Source organism: Corvus cornix, chromosome Z (assembly GCF_000738735.6).
Source record: "Corvus cornix cornix isolate S_Up_H32 chromosome Z, ASM73873v5, whole genome shotgun sequence".
In the NCBI taxonomy this organism is placed as follows: domain Eukaryota; kingdom Metazoa; phylum Chordata; class Aves; order Passeriformes; family Corvidae; genus Corvus; species Corvus cornix.
Genome location: NC_046357.1, coordinates 41094565 through 41120061, shown reverse-complemented (window position 1 = coordinate 41120061; position 25497 = coordinate 41094565). Strand labels below are relative to the sequence as shown.

Genomic DNA, 25497 nt, shown 5'->3' with positions numbered 1-25497 from the left:
CATTGTCCCATTACAGGATGAGGATGGTTATCTCACGAACAGGGACATGGACAAGGCAGAGATGTTTAATGCATTCTTTGCATTAAAGATGCACTGACAGCCATGGATGGAGGTCTCAGTGCCCTGAGCTGAAGGATCATGACTGCAAGAATGATCAACTCCCAATGGATCCTGAAATTGTGAGGGATCTGTTGCTCCAGCTGGATCCCTACAAATCTGTGTGTCCTGATGGGGTGCATCCAATACCTCTCAAAGAGCTGCTGGTGTCATTGCAAAGCCCCTCTCAATGATTTTTGATCAATGAGTTTCGGGAACCCAGAAAGGCCCCAGTTGACAGGAAGCTGATTTTCAAGACCAAGAAGGAGGACCCGGGAAAATACAGGCCTGTCGGTCTCACTTCAGTGCCTGGTAAAGTTATGGAGAAGATTATTCTGGGGGTATTGAAAAACACCTGAAGGACAACACAGTCATTGGTCACAGCCAGCATGGCTTCATGAGAGGAAAGTCCTGCTTTATCAAACCTGATTTCCTTTTATGACAAGGTAACACCCAGTTGATCAAGGGAAGACAGTTGATGTGATCTTTTTGGATTTCAGTAAAGCTTTCAATACTGTCTCTCACAGGATCCTTCTGGACAAGATGTCCAGCCCACAGCTGGATAAACACATCACGTGATGGGTGAGCAACTGGCTCACAGGTCAGGCACAAAGGGTTATAGTGAATGGGGTGACATCAGACTGGAGACCTCTCACTGGTGGGGTTCCACAGGGCTCCATCCTCAGCCCTGTGCTCTTCAACATCTTCATAAATGACTTGGATGCAGGACTGGAAGGAATATTCAGCAAGTTCCCAGACAACAGAAAACTGGGAGGAGCTGTTGATTCCCTCAAAAGGCAGGGAGGCCCTGCAGAGAAACCTTGACAAATCAGGGGTCTGGGCAATCACCAACCCTGTGAAGTTCAACAAGGGAAAGTGCTGGAATCTGCACCAGGGAGGGGGCAACCCTGGATGTACAGACAGACTGGGGAAGGAGATGCTGGCAAGAAGTGCCATGGAAAGGGACCTGGTGATCCTGGTCAGTGACAAATTGAATGCGAGTCAGCAGTGCCCTGGCAGCCAGGAGGGCCAACTCTGGGGGTCATCAGGCACAGCATCACCAGCCTGGCAAGGGAGGGGACTGTCCCGCTCTGCTCTGCACTGGGGCAGCCCCACCTTGAGTGCTGGGGGCAGTTTTGGGTGCCACAATACTTAGAAGGATATAAAGCTATTGGAGAGCATCCAAAGGAGGGTAACAAGGATGCTGAAAGGCCTTGAGGGGAAGCCGTATGAGGAGTGGCTGAGGTCCCTTAGTCCGTCCAGCCTGGAGGAGACAGAGGGGAGACCTCACTGAAGGCTACAACTTCCTCATGAGGGGAAGAGGAGGGGCAGGCACTGATCTCTTCTCTGTGCTGTCTAGTGACAAGACCCAAGGGAATGGTCTGAAGTTGTGCCAGTTGGCAAGTTTATGTCGGATATTAGGAAAAGATTCTTCACCCAGACAGTGGTTTGGGCACTGGAACAGCTCCCGAGGGAAGTGGTTGCAGCACCAGCCTGACAGAGTTCAAAAAGTGTTTGGACAATGCTCTTGGGCACATGGTGTGACTCTTGGAGATGTCCTGCGCAGGGCCAGGAGTTGGACTCAATGATCCTTGTGGGTACCTTCCAACTCAGCATATTCTGTGATTCTGTGATAAAAAATAGACAAATCACCTAAAGCCTGACTCATAACCCACTAGCATCATACTGGAAAGAGACTATTTTTTGATGTGAGAGTTACTTGTGGAGAACAAGCAGTGATACTTTGGAGAGGTCTGTGCAGAAAGACATAAGGCAAAAATACTGATTCAAAATGGAATTTTGGCCATTTGTATATGGACCCTCCTACATAACACGATGACCACATGCCTATGAATATGACACTGAATATCTTTGACTGGTTTTCACCAAGAAATACACAAATACATGGAAGAAATGCCTGCTCATTCTAGAACTCTGAGAAACTGGATTGATTGAAATTGGATTTGAGCTTCAAGAACTTCCCCTATGTCACAGCATTATTTAATTTTACTGGATGCCATAAAAATGAACGTTGTCTTAACTGGTTTGAAAAGTGCACAGTGTATTTGCAGGTACCTTCATCTTAATATGCCATGAGCTTCCCAATACCTTAATTTTACTTTGTCTCATCTATGATTTTTCCAGGTTTGTTCAAGCACTTTGCAATAAATGAGACATATTCTGAGATATCATCACAAGTGGTCTCTGCATTAGCAAGTTAGCAAAGATTATAGAGTCTTCCGGCCCACTTGTCTTGGTTGTCATGACACCACAGTGACTGGTGAATCTTCCACCTTTAGTCAAAAGGAAATGTCAAGTGCAGCTAAAAATATGACAAAGAAAACTTAAGAAATCTCAAATAAGGGTGTGATGAGAGATGAAAGACCAGCCCTCTCCATGAAGCTTCCTTTCAAAATTCTAATAGCTTTTCAAAGTGAGAAACTAAAAGCCCAGTAACTAAAGAAAACACCTAAAGTTAGTAAAGGCAACACTCAGACTTGATGTCTTAACTTTTGTTTACTGATAGAGCTGCTTGTGTAAATAAACTTGTTAAAGAAATCTAATATATACGTATTTTTTACTGTATGTGCACTGAATATTTTAAATATACTGTATATAACCTGTATATATACTAAATAGTTCTGATTTCAAAAGTGTCCATATGCATATATATTTCTTTCAAAATAGTATATTTGTACATAAACAGAGACACACACTGCTGCTTAGGCATTTCAAGTTGATCCAGTAGTGCCAGTAAGTAAGTATTCAAGAAATTAAGACTTTACAAACACTGTAATTCAGAACACTGTTTATTCATATAATAAACTGTGGGTCAGCAAGTTCATTTAGATTAGAGATGTTACAATGAAATATTCTAAAATGAAAGATAAGCAACAGAACACTAACTCTTTTGTGGTAATTTTTAATTTTAAAAACCTGGGTAAAGGAAAATCTATTATATATTTTAGAGTTTATTGCCTCAAACTCACCTAACTGATAGGACTGTTACGGAAAAGCACAGCAGCAGCCACATAAGTAAACATGTAGACAGTCAAAGAAATCAAAGCTAGGTAATTAGATATAAATACACCTTGTGAGTTATTAAATACCTTCTTCATTTCCTCACAAATTTATAATAAATTAGTAGCTACACACTCAGTTCTGGCAGAGCTGTGCTAAACACAGTATGTGCATGTGTCTTTATAAATAGTATTCTGGTTGATGCGCTTCACTAAGTGTTACGTTCACACAATTTTGGTTTTAAGGTACAGCCGTGCTCTGACACAACCATGGCAGAAACCAAGTAGTGCCTGCAACAGAAACTGTTTCGCAACCTATTTTTGGAACATATAATACTCAGCCATCTCAATTATTTCAAGAAGTTAGAAGACTTTTTCTTTTTTAGTTTAAATTGCAATTTGGAAGAACTCTGAGTACTTAATTCTTGCCACTGTTATATGCTTTCCATATGATCTCAAATATATCCTGCATTCTCCAACCTGTGTACCATGATGACCTAAGGAAATGTCAGTTGAATAAGAAAACTAAGAGATTCTAAAGAAAAACTGGAATTATAAAGTATCTGACAGATGACTACTCAAAAGCAATTTTCAGCTCTTCAATATGTATGTCTTGGGGTGACCTTATGATGTGTATCCCATATCGCTGCCTATGCCCAGAAATTAATTTTTGTGCCTTTCTATGCCTCTAAACTGAGCCTGAGAGGGGGAAGGAAAAAACTGAGCAAAACTTTTTCAAAGCAGTTTGCAGCTTGTTCAAGGTCACAAAAAGATAGCAGGTTTTTTTTTTTCCCCAGCTGCAGCAGGGGAGCGAGGAAGCACCCGGCTTGCTGCTTTCCAGTCAGCTTTTGGCCAGTTGTTTCGGTTTCTTGTTTTCTGGAGAGAGACTGAGAGTTGGACTTTGCTTTTCCTTCTCTGGAATTCTGGATTTTCTCCCTTTTCTACAGGACTGCTTTCAACCTCAGAGCACATCGGGAAGACTTTCCATCGGGCACAGAGGGCCTGGCCCTGGCCCAAGCCCCAGCTCCGAGGAGACCAAAGGGAGGACTCGAACACTTTCCCAGGTTTTTCCTCCACAGCGAAACATTTCATCATTTAGCCTTATTTTCCTTTTCCCGTGTGTTTGGTAAATAAATAGTTTTATCTCCTTCACTTTCCTTCGAGGAAAATTTATTTTTTCCCAAACCTGGAGGGGGGAAGGGGTGGTTGTGCCTTCTCTCAGAGGATATATATTTCTAAATTTGGCCAAACCGGAACATACATCAGCTTACTCTCTGAATAGTTTTCTGTACAAAAAATCAAGGGAAGGGAGGGGGAGCCAATTCTCTTCAGAGTTTTCCTTGCATGTTCCTTGTACTTTCACTGTTGTACAGAATAGTATCCAAATACATCATACTATATACATACATCTCTTCCATATAGAATACATAATATTAACTTATTCTTCTGTACAGTACATTATATTTCCTTGTACTACGGAACAAATACTGCATTTCTTGTTGACACTGATGAGTGAAATAAGAATTATGTGGATCAGATACTCATAGACAAGAAGATTAAGAGAATACTGATTTTTTTTTTTCTCAATTCATAAATCATTATGTGATCTGTCAAGATTCATAATGATCCATAAGAATAACATTTCAAAGAACTAGCATGAAAATTGCGTATTACGTGATACTCCTCCAGCGTTTATATATCATTCATATATATCTACTCAAATGTTTTGCCTCAATAGTAAAGAATTTGTCTGTTCCACAGCGGGAAATATATGTAAAATAAAATATAACACAAAATTTTTAACAATGCCAAACAGATGCAAAACTGGAGGAGAAACATAATGCATTACTTCCTATGGCCATGATAAACTGGTAGCCTTTAAAAGGAACAAACAACCTCAACATCTTTTAACACAAACCAAGTATGTCCTGTCTCCACCGACAAGAAAGCCAGCGCATATTTCTGTGTCTTGGATGTCTGCTACATCCTCCTCAGTTATTTCTACTGATCAAACTAAGCACTATTTATTTAATTATTAGAAACTGCTCCTACGCTGTTCATAGAACTGTTTAATGAATGGGAGGTAATCTACCTCTGTTTGCATCAAGCGAATAAATTTAGCTATTTAATTTTGTGGTACTAAGCATTATTTTTAGAGGGACACAAGGACAGGCAACTGTAATAAACCTGATAACACTCAATCCTCATCTTCATGGATCTTATAAATGCTGAGTAAACATTTTTTGCATTAATCTTTCAAACAAGTCTTTATCCTGTGTTCACCAAAAAACTGCCCTCTTTTATGTAGCAATGGAATTTATAACATCGAATAACTGGCTGTCTACTTTCTAGGTCAGATTCTGATTTCAACTGTATCTCAGAAGATGAGAAAAAATGGCTTCAAATGATTTAATATAAGCCACTGGAAACAATTTACATTGTAGAAATACCAACACCAATGCAGTGAAGAGATACCAAACTATCTAATCAAACATCTTTTCAGACAGAATGAGTTTCGATGTCTTTCATGTTCCTACAGTTTTTAGTCTATATTATTTGGAGAACTGTTAGTATTGATTTACTTCACATACATTAATGGAGGAAATGTTTCTAGAGCAAGATATTTCACCAGAGAATGCACAACAATGTCTAGAATCCTAATAAATACTGTTATGTCTGAAATGAGTTATCTCAGTAGTGACTTGGGCTCAGATTTATTGTACAGTTCATCAACTTCTCAGCATGCTGGATAATGAATGTTTCATTTACATTGCTAATTGCCAAGCCATGGTTCCTTCAACCTTTAACCCTTACGCTTTATCACATTATCACCATATGTCAATATAATTGCATTCAACATTCCAAACTACTAACTTTTTCATGAGGTCAAGAGATTCTCTTTTTTAAAGCTTTACCAGTGGGATATCTTTAAAACTACCAAGAAAACCAGTAGTATATAGACAGTGAGCAGCTAAGGCAATTTTTTCTTCAGGAAAACTGCTTCCATCTAACCCAAAATAAGTTCTTTTCTGTTGAAATCATCATTTGCCCACTGTAACTAAATCACTTACAGTTCTGTGAAGAGCTTCACCTTTACTGTCTGTAATTACAAAACACTATTAACTAAGTCGTAATACGAAATATCTTCTGTATCTGCATGCTCTTTAATCTGTGGAATTATGCAATTATTTTCACATCTTAATTTTCATCCTGCTTTGTCCCAAAAATTAAAGTTTTTTACTGCAGGTACCATCCAAGATGTTGTCTTAGGCTACGTCGCTGTTACAAAAGCATTGCCACTCATTGCTTACATTTATACTTTCCCTCAACGAAAACTGGACTGTATCTCACCTCCACAATATGTTAACTCACTCTGCACCTGAAAATCCCTTCCTTTCTGTTGACTTTCACCATGAATACTTCTTTCATCCCTGAATGCACTGTCAAATGCAAAGTTCAAGCCAAATCATACCCAGAATAAGCTGTTCTGGAAAACGACTTTACTACTGAGTGTAAGTGAATCAGTTTTACTGCTTGTATATGGTCAAACTTAAGACAGAAATGTACTCCTGGTTGGTAACAGTTACATCAGCAGAGACTCTGGACCTTCTCCATTTCTTTGGGCCAAGAAACTTTGGCAAGATACCTTCTTAGAACAATTCGGAAATACAGAAAGTTAGAAATTTATTTCTCAGTATTTGAGTCAGAAATCTAGATGCATTCTCAGAGACAGAATTAAGCAAACTACATTAGAATAAAGAAAATGGGTAATGAAGACAAAAGAGAGTGAGCCTAATTCATCTTCCATGTAGCAAGACTTTCACATTACACGGCAGGTAGACATATCTGGTGTATATGTATATATATATATATATACACAGAGACATAAATGGACAGCACACTTTTATATGGCATGCAGTGCCACAAATCAGCAGCCCCATCTCTAAGAAAAATACTGTGGCACAATCTTGAAACCCACAAGTTGGTGAAAGCTTCAAGCTGGTTTATATCACACTTACACTGTTTTATGGCTTTATGTTCTGTACATAGCAGCTCACTCCCCTCTTCCACCATAATTTCATCTCTCTTCTTTGACTCTTGGAATGTCCCTCCTGGCCAAACACCAAATCCCTAAAGGCTCCTTTCTACCAGTTGCTTCTCTTGCCGAATTCTACCACAGAAACCTTGCTTAACTCTACGCAAAGAGCACGACAAAATAATAACCGCACTTGAAAATTTTAAAGTATAATGGAGTTGCAGGCATGAACACTCAGTATATCTTGAGGCTCATATACCACTCCCTTTCAACTTGCAACTATAAAAAAGTAAGTTTTAGCACATATTGTTGTTAGCACGACCCTCTTCCCTAACTGCAGATAATCCCTTTTCAAATCATCTGCACTATCCACCCAGTAAACATCCATTTATTAGTGCTAAACTGATCATCTTCTGGGATGTCACAGGAAGGGACTGCTTCTCCTCCCTGCTAGCTTGGACAAGACATAGCCTTCTGATTTACCTATACATAAAACATGAGGGAAGTCTGGAACCAGAATCATAAACCCCCTTTGAACTAGATTAAGACCAGAAATGTATGTTTTCTTTGAAGTGTTTCAATCCATTAAAAATATATATAAAAACATTTTATAAAATCAAATTCCATGTTACCACTGAGAAATGAATATTCCCTCATGCACACCAGCTGAGACAGAATATAAGTATTTCACTCAAAAGAACTCCTAAATATGAGGAACTTTTAGCAGTATATGCCAAACAATGTGTTCCTAGGAAATTCAAGCATGTGGTTATTCATTTCCAGCTGCTTCCGTGGAGTCAAACTTTGTTTTTATGTTAACAGGTAACATTATTATCACATTTTGTGAAGGATAGTGACATAAAGCACAGGTACATCACTGATGGTGCAGAGGGCCATTTGAAAATATGCTTGTTTTCTTAGTCTTTAATGTGGATTTAAAAAAATACAGCCAAATTCTATATATGTAACTTTAAATGTGTTCAGAATGTGAGTTCATGATGACTGAGTGTACAATACACGAAGGATCACTCATCACTTAATTTACTTTAACCTCCCAACTACTTCCAGTTGACACAAGAAACTGTAAATTTACATTTTTCTAAAATGGTTTAAGGCATAAAATCCAGACTCCTAAATAGTCACCACTAGCCCCTGACTTCAGCTAACTGACACTTGTAGAAATTTAAATGTGTAAATTGTGAAATGACTTCTTTCAGGGTTCTGTTCACCTGGGCATCTTGAAAACCTTACTTTGAGTTTTACAGTTACACTGCTAGTACCCAAAGTCCACAGTAAGAGAGGCTGAGGCTTGGCTTCTGCATAAATATTGGTTTATATTACAAAACAAAATTCCATTACCTCAGAGGATCTGTGTAACTGACTGGAACACTGTAAACAATTAAGCTAATGATATACATGATATACACGAAGGAAGAATTCATAGTAGATGATAAAACAACGAATACTTTATTCAGTTATAAGTATTCACAGATTAGTTTGTGGAGAAGACCAACAAGACTCAGCACACTAGAGCAGTACAAAATAACCAGTAACAAACAGGAAAAACAAAACTGGTCATTCCAATTAACCCCTATGTATTAGAATGAACAAGGGGAAATCAAACATAACTGCACATATTAATATACAAGTCAAACATGCAACCTGGATCACACTGGCAACCTCTGGTGATCATGCTAAGACAAACATTTAGCAGGATCCAATGAAAGAGTTTTGCATTTATTTGAACTAAATACCTCCAGATGCTATAAACTGAATATTATCTCTTGAAGACTCGGAAAAAATACTGCCTAAAGGAAATTGTATCATGATTGTTCAATGTAAGACTAATGCACTTCTTCTAAATCAGAATCATGAACAGTTCTGAATTACCATAGAATCAAGAATGGCCTGGGTTGGAAGGGACCTTAAAGATCATCTAGTTCCAACCCACTTGCCATGGGCAGGAACACCTTTCACTAGACCAGGTTGCTCAGAGTCCCATCCAACCTGGCCTTGAACACTTCCACGGATGGGGCATCCACAACTTCTCTGGACAACCTGTTCCAGTGCCTCATCACCTTCACAGGGAAGAATTTCTTCATAGTACCTAACCTAAATCTACTCTCTTTTAGCTCGAAGCCATCTCCCCTTGTCCTGTCTCTACATGCTCTTCTAACGAGTCTCTCTCCATCTTTCTTGTAGGCTCTCTCCAGGTACTGGAAAGTTGCAATTAGATCACCCCAAAGCTTTCCCTTCCCCATGATGAATAATCCCAATTCTCTCAGCCTTTCCTCACAGGAGAGGTGCTCCATCCCTCTGATCAACTTGGTGACCTCCTCTGGACTCTCTCCACAGGTCCATGTCCCCCTGTGCTGAGGACCCCAGAGCTGGATGCAGCACTGCAGGTGGGGTCTCACCAGAGCAGAGCAGAGGGGCAGAATCCCCTCCCTGGCCCTGCTGCCCACGCTGCTTTGGATGCAGCCCAGGACACGTTTGGCTTTCTGAGCTGTGAGTGCACATGGCTGGGGTCTGTCCAGCCTCTCCTCCACCAGCACCCCCAAGTCCTTCTCAGCTGAATCCATATCTGGAATGGGAATGTGCAGGTTTCTTGCTGGAACAGACAGCATCCAGGCAAAAAGGAGTGTATATGCATTACCAAGGTCTAATGTCCAACCGTAAGAGAAAGGGCACGATGCAAACCACTGGTTTTTTTAAGGCATTTTCTTTTGTAGCTATTTCATGTTTGCAATTGCAATATGAAGTGCATAATGATAGCCATTTCTATTATTCAGAACAATGCATCTGTTTATGCGATGGAGTTTCTTTTGCTCAGATATGCCTGCTCCTAAACGTAAAACAGATGTTTCTGGGGTATTTTTAAATATAGCAATGCAGACCCACCCGTGGAAAAAACTCTTTCTTTGGGCTGGAAGCCCAAAGAGTAGTCACTTGGGTTGACCAAGCTCTGAGTCCTTGAAGGACAGTAATGGCAGCAAAGCCCCTAGGGAAAAAGAAAGCCCACAGAGAGAAAGAAAGCATACGCAATAGTAAGAGAAAGCCCCAGGAGCTCATTGGAGATGGGAGGTTTTCAAAATATTGATGCTATCAATTTCCACGGCTGTGGTTGAGAAAATACCATACCATTATTTATTTTTTGATTTATTTTATACCTCCTTCTGTGCCTGATCCAAATCCTAGCAGTGGCCCAGAAGATGAACACATTCATTTAGTTGGTGATCCTCTTGCAGAAGCCCAGGAAAAGCTAAAGCACCCCATCCCACAGCAAGAAAAGTGATGTTTTCCACCAACTGCCCTTCATGGAGAAAGCACAGCCCTGGGGCAGCTGGCAGCATGCCAGACCAGAGCAAGGAAGGTGTCATTTACACACTGCCACGCAAGCTCCAGCAAATCAGTCTCATGGCAAGAAAAGCGCAGCATTTCAGTCTTCACAAACTCCCAGCAGAGTGAAAATACACACATACTCAACTAAGTGCTACAACTATATGGGATGAACCTGAATAAGCTGATTTCAGTTAAAAAAAAAAAAATGGAGTGAAGGAAGAGTATTAATATTTTCATTGCCTTTTTTTTTCTGTTCACTCACTGTGTGTTTACCATAAATTAGACCTGCTGAGAGTGTAATGCTGAGCAACCCATATGGCAAATACTCAACTGAGAGATGTGAAAGGAAAATCACTTTTTTATTTCTGCATTATCTCTAGCCCCTTTATTTAGAAAGTCTTCTTTAATAGCAAATGCTGAGAAGCAACCTAGCTAACACTGCTTATATAAGAAAAGATAAGGTGACAAACATTTTAGACCAAAACAACGTATTTTCAGAAGAATATGATTCAATATGTCATGAAAGAGGACAAAAAAATTACACTTAAATCAGAGTTAAGATTTTTGGTTCTAAAACACAATTACAGAGGTTCTTGGTCGTAAAGTTGCCATTTATTATTCAAACTCATCCTCAAGTCCTTCTTCCAATGTAAAAATCTACAGCTAGTCTAAGTCCATGGTGTTCTACCAACTGAAGAGCTGACCTAACAGTTCCCATTTAAGGTACAAAATTAATTTATTCCAACTTTTTTCCTTACTAGACTTACAGTGACAAATACTGACAATGAAACAAGCATACACAGAGGTCTGTCATCCATGAAATCTAAGAAACAATCAAGTCCTGCATGTGGAATCCAGGCACAGATTGCTGACCATATCTCTCTAGCAATCTTGCAGTGGGAAAAATAAAGAAGAATGGACTGAAGATGATTCCTTGTGGACCGTGTTTACTCTTACCTTTCTTTTTCTCTAAGTCTAGGTCTTCGCTCCCCACCTTCCTGCCCCCCACCCTTGTAAAGGATGGAGAGAGAATCAAGTTTTATAAAATTTCTCTGAAAATGTGACTAAGGCAACAACAGCAGTAAGACCGGAAGGATAAAATGCCACCAAGTTACAATATATCTAGCAGTGGCATCTTTCCTCTTGTAGAAAGTGGCAGAACCGGTAACAAACACCAACTGATCTATTTTGTTTGTAAAGGCAGCATCCAGGGAAGGAGAGATTTTTTTTCCCAAGGGCTTTAGTTGTTCATGCAAAGGAGGAAGAAAAAACATCTCACAATGAAAATAGATAGTTTTTCAGGTTCTCTGTTTCATTTCACTACCAACTCTATAATCTTGTTTGACCTGAGCCACAGAATCAAGCAGGCCATATTCAGACATTTTCATTTTTTCTCACAGAACTGAGAGACATCCTCCCAAAGTGTGAAAGGGTTGTATACATGCCTCAATTCCCCACTAATGCAAAAAATATGATTTTTCTTATTTGGGGAAGATAAAATAAGCAGCTGCCACTGTTTTGCTCTGGCATAAATTTTGTGGCCTCAATAGGTTTTTCCTCACCTAAGTGAGCCTAGGTATTGTGTTTATATTCTGTTCAAAACTAAGAATTCTGGAAGGCAGACACACAACAGGCATACGAAATTCTGACACATTGAGAGCTACACGATCACAGCTGAAGAAAGTACCCTATTCTGCTTGCGTTTTGCCTTTTTATTTTTTAATCTAAACAGTAATGAAAACTCTCAGGCTTTGTACAAAATCACAAAAATTATGTTAACGTGAGAAATTAAAATCTCTCCATACCTAAGTTTTCAGTCAAAGGATGATATTTTTATTAACCACAAATCACAAATAAGGAGAGTTACAGAACTCAAAATACTGAGATTTACTCTTCAGACAAAGTAATTTAAAAAAAAAAAAAAAATGCAGTCAGGAGAAAAACAAATGTAGACCTTGAACACTTCCTACTCTTTTTCTTTTTGTAATTAAGAAATTCAATCTGTCCTTAGTAACTTTGGTTAAAGACATTGTTTCATTTCAGAAATGCAACAATTTCAGGACTAAAAATTATATATTCGCACACAGAATTTCTTATGGAGAAAATAATAAAGGTGTTTATTTATGAATAAATTTTTGTTTATGAAAGCAATGCAAGATTATCCTGAAGGAATTATCATTTTGTACTTTACCAAGTCTATACGGAAAAAGAAAAAATGGTAAAGAAGTAAGATGTTGCAGTAGTCACAGTATACACAGGAGTTCTGAATGTTGGTTTTTCTGCCACAAAAAGCATGCAGGTTAGACTTAATATGTATTCATTTAAGTACACAAAATCTAACCAAGCAATTTAGCTATGGAGTTGCATAGGATATTATATTTTTGGTGAATATCATTCATTCAGCAGCTTTATGATGAAAACTGTATTTCATTAGAGACACATAGAAGCTGTGAATAATTCTGCAAACAGAAGTGGTGACCTTTCTGAGAAAATTTTATCTGTCTCCTGGAAAAAGAGAAAGGAAAATTGCAGTCTTTGTTAGAATTAGTGTTCTTAGCAAATCTGTATTTGAAAACTCAAATAAGGGCTGAAGGCTTTCAATTTGAATTTCAATTTTGTAATTTTTTTTAATCCCTGTACTGTAAATCAAATATATTAAAATGTATATAAAATCAAATAAACCCCGAAGTTTCTGGTCAGACAAAACACTTGACTTCAAGTCCTGAGAGTGTACCCAGTTACACGGAGTCAAAAAATGGATCTTTCCCATCGTCATCTAAACAGAGAACATATGTGCATTGTAAAAATCTTTCAGAGCGCTTGACCTGCCGAATTCAAAATTCCAAAGTATTTCCACATCTTAAAATACCCAATAGTTTCAGGACTAGGCTTCTGATATGTAGTAGAAGGTATAAAATTCAGTGGTGTATGATAAAAACATAGGCTATTGTAATGTTTACAAGTGCTAAGCATTACTTTACATTAAGAGTTCAGAAGATGTTTCAGGATTTGCTTTGCCAAAGAGATGGAACAAAAGCAACATTTCAAGACGTATCAAACATACTTCATGGGTTTTCTACATTAAAATATCACTATTCTAAATAAATATTACACGATTTTGAAAGTGGATGGATTTTTAAACTTTTTAATTAAAAACACAAAAGCAGTCACCAAGGAGAATATTTGTTTAGAAATACACTGTATCTCTCTTCACTTCCTGTTGACAAATTTGCTGGCTTCTGTAGTACAGTAACACTAACACTAGCAAACTCAAAATGTCTTTTTACTCAAAGCCAGACTGATACTGTAATGTTGGATCAACAGTTCAATGTTCTAATTAATGTGTTTCCCACACAATAGCAAAGAAAAAACAAAAACTAAATAGCAGAAAATACGATTTCTCTAATATTCCTATTGTCATCCCTATTACCACTTCTTATATTCTTATGCATTATGGCCAGATCTTAAAATGCTAAACGTTCATCCTAGGTTTTACACTGAATTTGTTTTAAAAGTACATTATATTTCATAGAAACAACTCTTTATGCTGAACGTTTCTCAAAACAGCACCTCCCGCTGTCAATGTCTATGCCCCATAAGCAGCTAAGCTGAGTGCTACTGACAAGAACTGGAAGAGTATACAAATGATAAATTAGTCAGCTTTGTAGAAGTCAGAAATACAGGCCAATAATGATACTGTAGATTATAGCATTTTACTTAGCTGAAAGACAGTGCATATTTTACAGCTGTATTTCATAAAGAAACCACCTTAATTTATTTAAACACATTTCAGAAACAATACAAAAGAAAATAGTCTATCTTTTTGAACAATGTACCTGTGAGCACAAGCACATTTTTACTGTAATGTTAGTAAATTGTTTATGCTCATTCCTTTAATAATTCTCATAGGTATTTTACTTTGTTTATTAACTTTTGAACCAAGACTGAACTAAATCATTAAAGGCAAAATTGTAAATGATAGCTTGGGCTGAATTAGACCAAATGTCACACTAATTATAACCGATGAAATCTACGCAATTTCTTCAGATACCAAAATAAAAGTGAAATCCTAAAGACATACCACTGCACACCTGATACCAGTGTCTACCTTGTGCATTTTTTAAGTGATACTGCAAGTACAAAAAATTCTGATGCTTCTGGCTCACTATCTGTTACGTCAGTACTATAGAATAAAATAATCAAATACACCTTGCGAAAACTCAAAAATGAGTACATGCTGAGTTGGGAAGGTTTTTAAATGTAATGGTTTCAGTCAGTTTTACAAGTTTACATTTTTCTCATATCTCAAGAGACTGTAGTAATACCTTGCCTAACATCCTACATGACTTCATGCAAAAGCATCTCACTGATTGGGGGAACTATAGCTCGTACCACCCCCATATCATCTTCTGAAAGGAATATGGTCTTGACAGGAAAACTATAAGCAATCCCACTAATCACTGTAACCAAGGTCATTTTTGCTGCCTTTTGATTTCACATACTTAATTAGGAAGCACTTCTTTGAATGATAGAATAACAAGTTAGGAGTGATCTCAAGGATGATCTAGAACAAAGTTTTTTGACAAAAGCACTCGAGACAAGGTGGTCCAGCACCCTGCCCAGATGAATCTTAAAAGTGCCTAATGTTGAGAAATACAGCACTTCGCTGGGGAGATTATTCCAATGACTGACCATTCTCATTGTGAAAAATTTTCCTCTTGTGTCTATCTAATCAGAATCTCTCCAGCAATAACTGTTGTATCCATTATCCTTCATTTTTTCCATGTGACTCCTTGTAAAAACAGTCTCCATCTTTTTTGTAGCCACTCTTTAAATACTAGAACCCAGTGTTAAGGTCTCACCTAAGCCTTCTTTTCTAACATGTCAGGCTTCCTAGTCCTTTGATCATCTCTGTGGCCCTTCTCCCCACCCTCTCCAGCCTGTCCACATCTTTTTTGTATAGTGGGGACCAAAACTGATGACAGTATTCCAGGTGTGGCCAGACAAACGCTGACAAGAATGGGACAATCTCTGCTGATGATGCCCTTGTGGATGCAGCTCTGGATCTCACCGGGTTCCTTTGATGCAGCAGCACCCTGCTCACTCATACTGAGCTTGGGACTCCCAGGTCGCTTTCCACAGAGCTGCTTCCCAGACTTGTGCTCCCAGCCCGTGCTGCGCTCCTGGATTTGCTTTCCCAGTGTAAGACCTTATACTTGTCCTTGTTGAACTTCGTAAGGTTCTTCTTTGCCTGCTTTCCAGCCTACACACGTTTTCCTGCAGGTTGGCTCTTCCTTCCGAAGTGTCCACTTGATCCCTGAGTGATTTTAAGTGCTCTGGATGACCACTTATGAAGACATGAAACAGCGCTGGGCCCAACACCAGTCCTGGGGGTCCCACTTGTGCCAGGCTGCCAGTTGGAAAAGGAGGCATTTACCCCCACTCTGGGTGCTGCCTGTGGGTCAGTTCCCCACCCCCTGCACAGGCAGCTTGTCCAGGCTGTTACACAACAGCTTCACCAGGAGGCTGTGAGAGACCATAGAGAAAGCCTTGCAGAAACACAGGCAGACAGTGTCCATGGCCTGCCCCACATCAGCCAAGCAGGTTACTTTGCTGTAGAAGGCAATCAGGTTTGTCAAGCACAATTTTCCCTTGGCGAATCCATGCTGGCTTTTCCCAACCACCTGATTCATCTGACTTGCAATTAATTCTCCCAGGAGGATTTTTTTCATAACTTTTTCAGGGCCTATAATTTCCTGCATCCTCCTTTAAGCCCTTCTTGTAGATGGGGTGACATTACCCTTCTTCCAGTCTTCTGGGATGTCTCCTGATCTCCACAACTTCTCAAAGATTATGGACAGCAGCCTCACAATGACCCCAGCCAGCTCTCTAATACTCTTGAGTGGATATTGTCAGGTCCTATCTATTTGCAGGGGTCAAGTTCCTGTAATAGCCCACACAGCAACTTTTCCTTCACTGACAGTGGGTCTGTGTTTGCATCAACATGGACTTTTGTTTCCAGGGTCTGGGACCCAACTGTGCTGGCGACAACAGAGATTAAGGAAGTGTTGAGAACTTCTGCCTTTTTGGTGTTGTTGGTGACTAATTCACCTCTCCCATTTAACACTAGGCCAGTAGTTTTCTCCTGTTTCTGCTTGTTGTTTATATATTCAAAGACCCCTTTCTTGTAGTTTCTGACATCTCTTGCCACCTTCAATTCAAGCTGAGTCTTGCTTTTCTAACAGCATCTCATGCCCTGGCAATGTTCTCCTGGTTCTCAACAGATTTTAAATTCCTTTTCCATCTCTGGTGTGCTTCTCTCTTTTGGTCTTGAACAGACTCAGAAGCTCACAGTTACACCAAGAGGGTCTCTTGTTCCACCTACTTCCCTTCCCTTTGAAGAGGATGAATTGGTTTTGTGCTTCCATGAGAGCAACCTCGAAACACTCCCTGCAGTCACTAGCTCCTTTATTCTCTGTGGAAGCTTCCCTTTCAACTGAGCTCTGCTCTTCTAAAATCTAAAACCTCTGCCTTAGTACTAACCTTCAGAATGCACAGCCAGACCCCAAACTCCACACTGTGATCACTGCAGCCAAAGCCACCACGGAGCGAGATACTACAAAGCTGGTTTCCTTGGTTAGTGAGCAGCAAGTCCAGCTGTGCCTCATTCCTGGTTAACACATCTAACATTTGTAGGAGGAAGCAGTCCTCTATGCATTCCAGGAACTTGACAGGTTTTGTGACCTGCTGTATTGCTCTACCAAGAATGTCTGGATAGTTGAAGACACCTAAAAGACCCAAGATCTGTTATCTAGAGCTTGCTTAAATGACCCAAATATTGCTTCCTTGCCCTTATTGTCTTGGTTTGGAGATCGGTCTTGGAGATGACCCCTTTAACCTTGACCCAGAGGGATTTGATAGGGCTTCCATAGTCACTGTAGTTGACTTCTATACATTCAAGGTTCTCCTTAACCTAAAGTGCAACTCCCCCTCCTCTCCTCCCCTGACTCTCTTTATAAACAGCCTGTAGCCATCCATCATATTTCTCCAGTCATGTGAGTGATCCTATCATGCTTCAGTTACTCCTATGATACCCTAACTTTCTAACTGGGTGTCAAGTTCCTAGTGTTTATTCTCCAGGCTGTGAGTATTGGTATAAATACACTTGAGGTGGCTGGTCTTTTCCTTATCATGGGAGGCAGCTAAGGAATAGTTGTCACTGCTCTGACTGGCCTGGCTTATTTCCCAGTTGGCTGCAACAGCAACCACTTAAAACCACCACTTAAATGGTTCTCCCCACCAGATTCCTTTCACACCTTTAGAGAAGAGTCACTACAGAGAATTCAGCTTGCCTGTTTAATCTCTCCACACCTTGGATTGTACTCATTACAACTGGGGTACTTTGGTTGACCTGGGGCATCAACTGAACAACTATTGTTTCCAGAAGATGGCAGTCAGATGTCTAAGCACGAGTACGGTATTTACATCAATGCACGTGTGGCTGCATTACTCAGTCATATGAGGTTATGAATTCACCCTCCTAATACTTCTGAAAAAGCAAATTAAAGTATGTTTAAGCTTTATGTACTATATATGTTATAAATTTTCCTAAGGCACATATCGCACACTGACATTTTAAGACCTTAATTAAGGTTGATTTATTTACAAATGGTATGTTTTCAACTCTCAAAAATGATGTATTTAATGTTTTATTTTTAAACACAATTAAAAAATAATATATAAATATATACATACTGCAAATGTAATACAGATAACAAATTCATTTAAGCCCATTTATGCACATTAGTGACACACCATGTGGCAGAAAGACTAGGACTACAAGAAGACCCCGTGGCGATTTATTTTATATTAAATCCCTAATGGCCTCTTCTCATCTTTGCAAAAATATGCACAAAAGTCCAGACTATGCAGCCATTGAAATGAATGGTTATTTATTTGCTAAACGAGAACCCTATGTTTAATGTTCCTTAGACATAAGGTAGTCTGCAAAAGTCGCATTCCTACAGCTCCATACATCATTTATTTTACATACCCTAACTTCTCACAACAGGCATCAGAAAAATACTTTTGAACCGCATTGCTATTGTAAGTTGCTGTGAATTTTGTTTCCAATTCCATTACTGGAAGATTAAATGTTAACATGTTTACTTGGGTTTGCTTCTTGCTTTGTTTTTAGCATTAAAAACAAATTCATGGACCAATCTGCCATTTAAAATACGTTTATATTTACACTGAAAGAAAAAAGTTCCCAAATACACAATATATACACATAATCATTACAGATAGACAACAAAAGTTCAAATCTTCAAAGAAACACATTGTAATCTCACATATTTGGGTGTAATGGTCTACCTAGCACTTGTTTGACATGCTTCAGTTAAGACAGAGGTTCCTGATTTGCTCTACAGAAGTATTAAAAACATCACTTTTCAAATTGCAGAAACAAAATTGTCCAAATTAGTAAAACAGTGGCAATTCTTACTATAAAATAGCCTTAAAATTAAACTGTACCTCCAGGATCAGACTATTTTTTCAAAGGAAGATGATAAACTGTGCACCCAAACATTTCTGTATTTCTTAAGTTACTGTTGCTGGAACAGCCACTCTAAGTTCCTCTGAGAACTTTGCGGCACAAAGCCACAAAGGGGGAAGCTGTTAAAAGAGAAATAACTTCCTACTGGTACCATCCCCAACTCATTTGGACTGTGGAGGCTACCTAAGAACAGCCAAGCTTCCCACGGCAGCATGAACTTGCAGGTCACTTTCTTGAGGAAACAACACTAGTGACAGCAGCCTCCAGTGGGGCTCTGACATGCTCTCTAAGCCTTTAGAAGTGGCATACAACCTCTACAACCTGGAAACTGTCTTTATGAAGTAGGTGGATGCCATGGCCAGAGGCATGAACCTCAACAGACCAGTCAGCCTTCAGAACATACACACTCCCTTGTCTTTCACAGTCAATAGCAGACAATCATAGACATTATCTTCAACTGACTGGACTGCTTCCTCATGTGGTAATTTATTTTCTATATTCGTAAGTTCTGTGAGCAGTTAGAATAAATTTTCATGAACCAACAGATAAAAGACTTAGTCCAACAAGCATATTATTAATCTATGCTATAATGAGCCATTTCAACTAAACTGAACACTCATGAAACATGGATTGTTCTCCCAGTGCACCACACTTAAAAAGGCAGAGAACAGAGTTCACTTTACAACAGAAGTATTCCTCTCTCAGGAAAAAAAAATCACTTTCCCAGAAAGTCACATTGAGAAGACATTCTCATTTCCAAGAGAATTCCAGCAGAGAAGCAGCAAAAGATACTCTCAGGGTATAACATAATGTAACAGAAATTAACTGTAACACATGCATTGAATTTTGCTACAATATCCTATGAGTAATCATTATTATGACCTGGGGAAACTTTCCGGCAAAGGCAACAAAAATAACTGTGATCTGGGCAGTGTCACTTTTATTTTGTCATTCTCTTCAAAAATAAAGTGGTTATGCATGTGAAATCCAAGCAGCATACACTCTGCCAGTCACTGGTGACATAGGTCTGATTTCATCGTACAGCTTTAATGCCACCTAAATCCATGAAGGCCAGAAATGCCTATGCAAAGCTGCATATAGACTCTTAGAGAAACCTAAACACATCCACACAAAATGACTATCCTATAGAAAGCATTTCAGTGGCCGATACTTTTGCATATTTGTTGCTTTTTAAGAAAAAAAAGTGACCTTGTGATACTTCTGAAGAAGCAAAAACACAAACACACTAGAGATTCAACACCTGTTACCAGGCCTGTTCTTCACGTTTCCTTAATATTTAATCAGGTAACGTCTGTGGAGCACTTTGAGGATGAATAACAAATTACCATTATTATTGCTGAGAAAATAATGAATTCATTAAAGTTTGTGAGTTCATAACAGAATTCTAAACTGAATAGAGAGGTCTGGACAGTCTTGTCAGTAATTTCCTTATATGTATTGTGCTTCTGATACTGGGTAAAGCAACTACGTGTGATTCCTACTGCTAATAATACTGAGTAAAAAAACATCTTTTGCTGGTCAAGCACCAAAAATGAGGGTGTTCAGAAAATGTTTGAACAAAGAGCAGTAATGCTGCTGCCTTGTTGGGGCTATCTAAAAACAGAGGCTAGACAAAATTCAGAGGATAAAAGTGGGTATTTATTGAAGGGCCTTCAATAAGGTACACTACAGGCAGACAGGGCCCTAGGGCTACACCCAAAATGGACAATGGGTCACGAGTTTTTCACACTTTTATAAGTTTGGTTCATTTGCATATCAAGGTTACTTCTCCAATTACTATTTCAGGTAATGATGTCATTACCTACCCCAAGTTTGTTGCCCCTTTTTTGAGTCTTTGTTTACATGTTTTGGGGCCTGGAACAACATGGTGTCCTTGAGTCTCAGGCCTAGAGAAGATTTTTTATGTCTAACCAGAACGGGAGAACAGTAGCTAAGAGGCTATATGGAGTTCTAGAGTTAGACACTAAAACTGTACTAGTTACTGTACTAAAGCACTACAGGATCTGAAAAACATAAAAGCCAAAACCCTAAGGCATCAATGCAACAAATGCAAAACTCATCTCTATCCCAATAACTGCAAACATTACACCTAACACCATTGAAAAGCTAGCCCCTTCTGGCACCAACTGTTCACAGCAGAACAACAGACAGCAAAAAGCAGAGGAAGGAAGGTACCTGTGACTTCCAGAAAGAAATCCCATCAAAAATACTAGTAATAAAATTCCTTAACAGACTGGGACTAAGAATCATCTAACATCAGTAAAATCTGTTCAGTTTGTTCTTACAGGTAAATGAATCTCCTCTGCCCTCCATTGTGGGGTATGCCCAGCCCTTGCCCTGGAGGGATCTCTGCTGAGTAAGAGATTTTGCAATCGCCCAGCAGGACTCCCTGGAAAGGAAACCACTTCTTTGGTCATGGCGAGTAAAGGCAGACCCACAATCCTTTAGGAGACCCTATGCAGATCATTCTGTAACCCATTGGTCCTCACCCATCCCAGATCCTCTGTAACCCATTGGCTTTTATTGATCCCCTGTATCCCTATAAAAGCAAGCTCTCTGGGCCCCTGCAGAGAGAGAGCTCTCATCCCAGGCTTTCCCCTTCGCCGGAGGGGATCCACAATAAAGCTCCCTTCGTACGGAACCAGCCACACAGGCCTTCTCGTCTCTCTCTGGTCTGGCTTGGCCTGGAGGCTGCCCTGCAGAGCTGAGCTGGAATCACGAGCTGGTATCACTAAAGAGCTGACAGCTTCTGCAAGGGCTCCTCTGCCAGCAGCTGGGGAAGACACCGGGCCTCGGGAAGGCGATTCCTTTTGGGACCATCTCCCCGGACCGGTCACCTCTTCCTGGGTCAGAGCCGCTGACCCCCCCCTTTCCAGCTGTAATACTCCATAATGACCACTAGCTATGTAAGAAAAACAATTATGAAGCATTTACTACTTGACCACCACATCTTAACACTTCTTTGGCAAGGTAAGTCAGCATCACATGTTACAGTGTCACTGAAAAAAGGCTAAAAATTTGCCTGCTTTGAGGTCTAGGAACACCTACTGTTGACAAAGTCAAATTGTGAGATCCAGCCAAATGGAAGACAAGTTCCGAGTTACAATTAATTTGAGCATAAAGAGTAGCAAAGATGAGTTCAGATTTACCTGGAGCTTAGATCTGTGGAGGGCAAGGTCTGTATTCTGCATAGCTATTAAACATGATTTAATGCAAAATAAACAAGAAGAAGATGTAATGCTAAAGCTAGCTCCTTATTAGCTCCTAGCTCTGTCCGCCATTAACTGAAAGTGACAGAGTAAAAGAGAAAGATTTAAAACAAAAGGAGATTAAGATTTTATTAAGAATATTTTAAAATCCCATTTTCTCTTTCACGGATTTATCTTACAGGGATTTATCTTACAGGGATTTATCTTTCCCCATCCCCTTTCCTCCCAGCCTCAGCAAATTTTCAGGATCAAATATGGTTCATAAAGCAATGCAGTTTTGGTGGTATAGATTGCTTAATATTGAAACAACTAACAGAAAACGAATAGATTCTCTTTCATTTCTTGAAGCTTTGCTACCCAATTTGCTTTGTATATTTTAGTATGCAAGCAGAAATCCAGAGATAATTATTAGCTGGATTGTACCAAAAACTTCTTCAACCACAGAAGCACCTTATTTTTTGTAAAAAGCGTCACAAGACACATATTGTAGGAAATCCTAGGACATACAATGGAAGAACTATTCAAGAGAATTACTTTTTTTTTAAGTAGCACTTGAGGTATAAAAAAAGTTTTGATTTACTGCAAAAGTAGATGACAATTTCTTTGACATTTCAAATACTTTTGTATGGGTGACTTGCAAGCAAATGAAGAGACTGAAAATTACAAATACGTACTATATAAAAATGTCTTTGTTATTGAGATTTTCTTCAGACCACTTAGGTTTTAATATTAATCAATATGTCAGTATGCAAACTTCAATCAGAAATAATAGTGTCACCTCATACTTGTCCAGTGATCTAAGCATTCATACTTTTAAAATAATATTTTTACAGAATATCCAGAAACACATATCTCTCCTTCAGGTAGATAGCCACTGACATCTGTAACATTAATGTCTTGAGATAACAATTCAAAGCATACTACACAAGAGTTTTCCCTAAGCCTTTACAAAATGTTTGGGACTGTTCAAGAAACAAAATCCAAGTAGTCACTTGCAGGTTGTCTCAGGGATACTCATAAAGACAAATCTGTAGTTTCGATTGAAAAGATCAAAATTTTACTAATGTCTGGCCTGTTGAGGTACTTCTGTTTCTACCAACAGGCATTTAATTTAGGCAGTGTGGCAATGGACTAACTTCATTACACAGTTTCAAGACAGATTTCTAGAAGGCATGTCCCCTCAAAAAGCTGAGAGCTGACTTTATAAAATTTAATGCCACACTGTAAGTGAAAGGTAGGACAAAGTCCTAGTTAGTAACTACCAACTGAAGTATAACAGAACGCTCACACCTTCAATTCACCCAAAGGCTGCAATTTGTTTATGCCATTGTTTTTAACACATCCTGGTACAATTTAATGGGAGGGAATAATCATAATATCATAATCGTGTAACTCAGATAACAAACAGCTATTACTTCTCTCAAAGTTAATTAAATCATTGAAAATTCTGCTCATACTGAAAAAATACTGAGAAAATAACTTGTTCACAATCTGTTTTAAAGAACCATCTCCATATGCAATAAGGCTGTTTAACATGTTGTTTTAAGCTTCCTCTTACCTCCAGTGACATGTACACAGTGCTAATTGCTACTTTGATTTCTCCATCTGAAATCTCCTTGAGATCCTTGAGCATAATCTCCTCAATAATCACACCTGCTTGAGAAAAGAAATGAATTTCCATATATATAAATATCTACAGCTGACATATGCATCAACATAAATTAAAAACACAGCTTAGACTTTAATGCTGAACCTTCTGTATTTCAGCATATTATATGAGAGAATTAAAACCAATATTAATATTTCAATGCTTAATGTTTCTAGAGGGATTTTTTTTAAGGAAGGGATTTAAGGGAGGATACACACTAACAATAAGTATGAAGAATTAAGTCTCCTGCAACACCTGTGCTCCTGTGTGAACATTCAATTTTTTAAGTGTACATAATTCCAGCTGATGATAAATGTATAGATAGACCATTTCTGTGGTCTAACATGAAATCACCAATATAAAATACTTCTGAAATAACTAATATATTGAAAAGCACCTGTGGAAATATTCAAAAGCAAGCCACTTAAGATATTCTCTAAACACAGTCATTAAACGTTTCTGACCTTCTTCACAAATTGATAACACCAATGGGTTTTTCTTATGTCCATCAAACCATTCATGAACTAAGTATATATTTATATATATTTATATTTATTGAAACATTATCATCGGAATTGCAACCAGACATACTGGCATGTTTAAGCACACTGTATTGAAAATCCAGGTTACTAAGCTTCCCTCATTGGAGATGTTTGTCTAAAATGCTGTAAAGATCCTCAAAACAAATACATGTTATGTAGAAGAACATAGTTATGTCATGTGATTGCAATACAGACATGATAGACAAATGTCTATGTAAAGAATGCTGCAAGCCACCTATCTCAGTGCAGGGCAACAACTAAAACGTCCACCAACCTTTACAGCATAGGAATTTAACACTCACCATGTGCTTGTATTAATGATTTTCAAGAGGGAAATAAACACCAACTTGAGTCAAGGAAATTAATCCTTTCATTACTATTCCTGTACAGAGTCCAGCTACCGCATTCAATCCAGCAACAAGATGAACATTTACACATCTGTAATTTTAAAAATTTTGCATATAACCTATAGACTTTCTGGTGGGCTGCAACCTATTGTGCCTCAAATAAAAAATTAATTCAGGCCAATAAATCATTATTTCTGCATGAAACTGGGAAATTTTTTTGCTGAATTGTCCTAATACTGCCTGAAACAACAGGTAAATAAGGTAAAATACTCAGCAGTGGTTACATCCTTCAAGGGGCTTCTGAAACTCAGCAGCATCCTACTAACAGAAAAGTCACATGCAATATATGCTTATGTCATATGAATATACACTAAATATGTACCTTATAATACATATAAAACAGGAGCTATAAGCAAAACGAGTGCATGACAGTGCCCTCCTCATGTTTCATGTGACATACATAAATTACTGGCAACCAGTACCAAGTAGACTAAACCTACTACATATATACTTGTCCAAGTTTTGCATTTGATATTAGGGAAAACTTCATGACAAACAATACTAAACCATTTTCCCTGGCAACTGACAGAACTAAGAACTGATGTCTATAAAAGTCACTTTCACTGCCACTTTCCAATCTAGACAGCATACAGTTCATTCCTGAACTAAGACTACCTGAGTG

The 25497-nt window shown here is 38.7% G+C and overlaps 1 protein-coding gene across 12 annotated transcripts in view; it reads right to left on the bottom strand.

Annotated features, from left to right (window-relative positions):
- PRUNE2 (prune homolog 2 with BCH domain) overlaps positions 1 to 25497 on the bottom strand; it is a 137598-nt gene that overhangs the window by 75088 nt on the left and 37013 nt on the right. For 8 of the 12 annotated variants that reach the window (XR_005603800.1, XM_039566743.1, XM_039566741.1 and 5 more), the window contains exon 6: positions 23837 to 23934. Coding sequence is in view for 11 of the 12 variants with exons in the window: in XM_039566743.1 (XP_039422677.1) it covers positions 23837 to 23934 (98 nt within the window). In the remaining variant the exon portion in view is untranslated. The remainder of the gene's footprint in view (positions 1 to 23836; positions 23935 to 25497) is intronic. The other 4 variants (XM_039566751.1, XM_039566744.1, XM_039566742.1 and 1 more) reach the window with 1 other exon arrangement.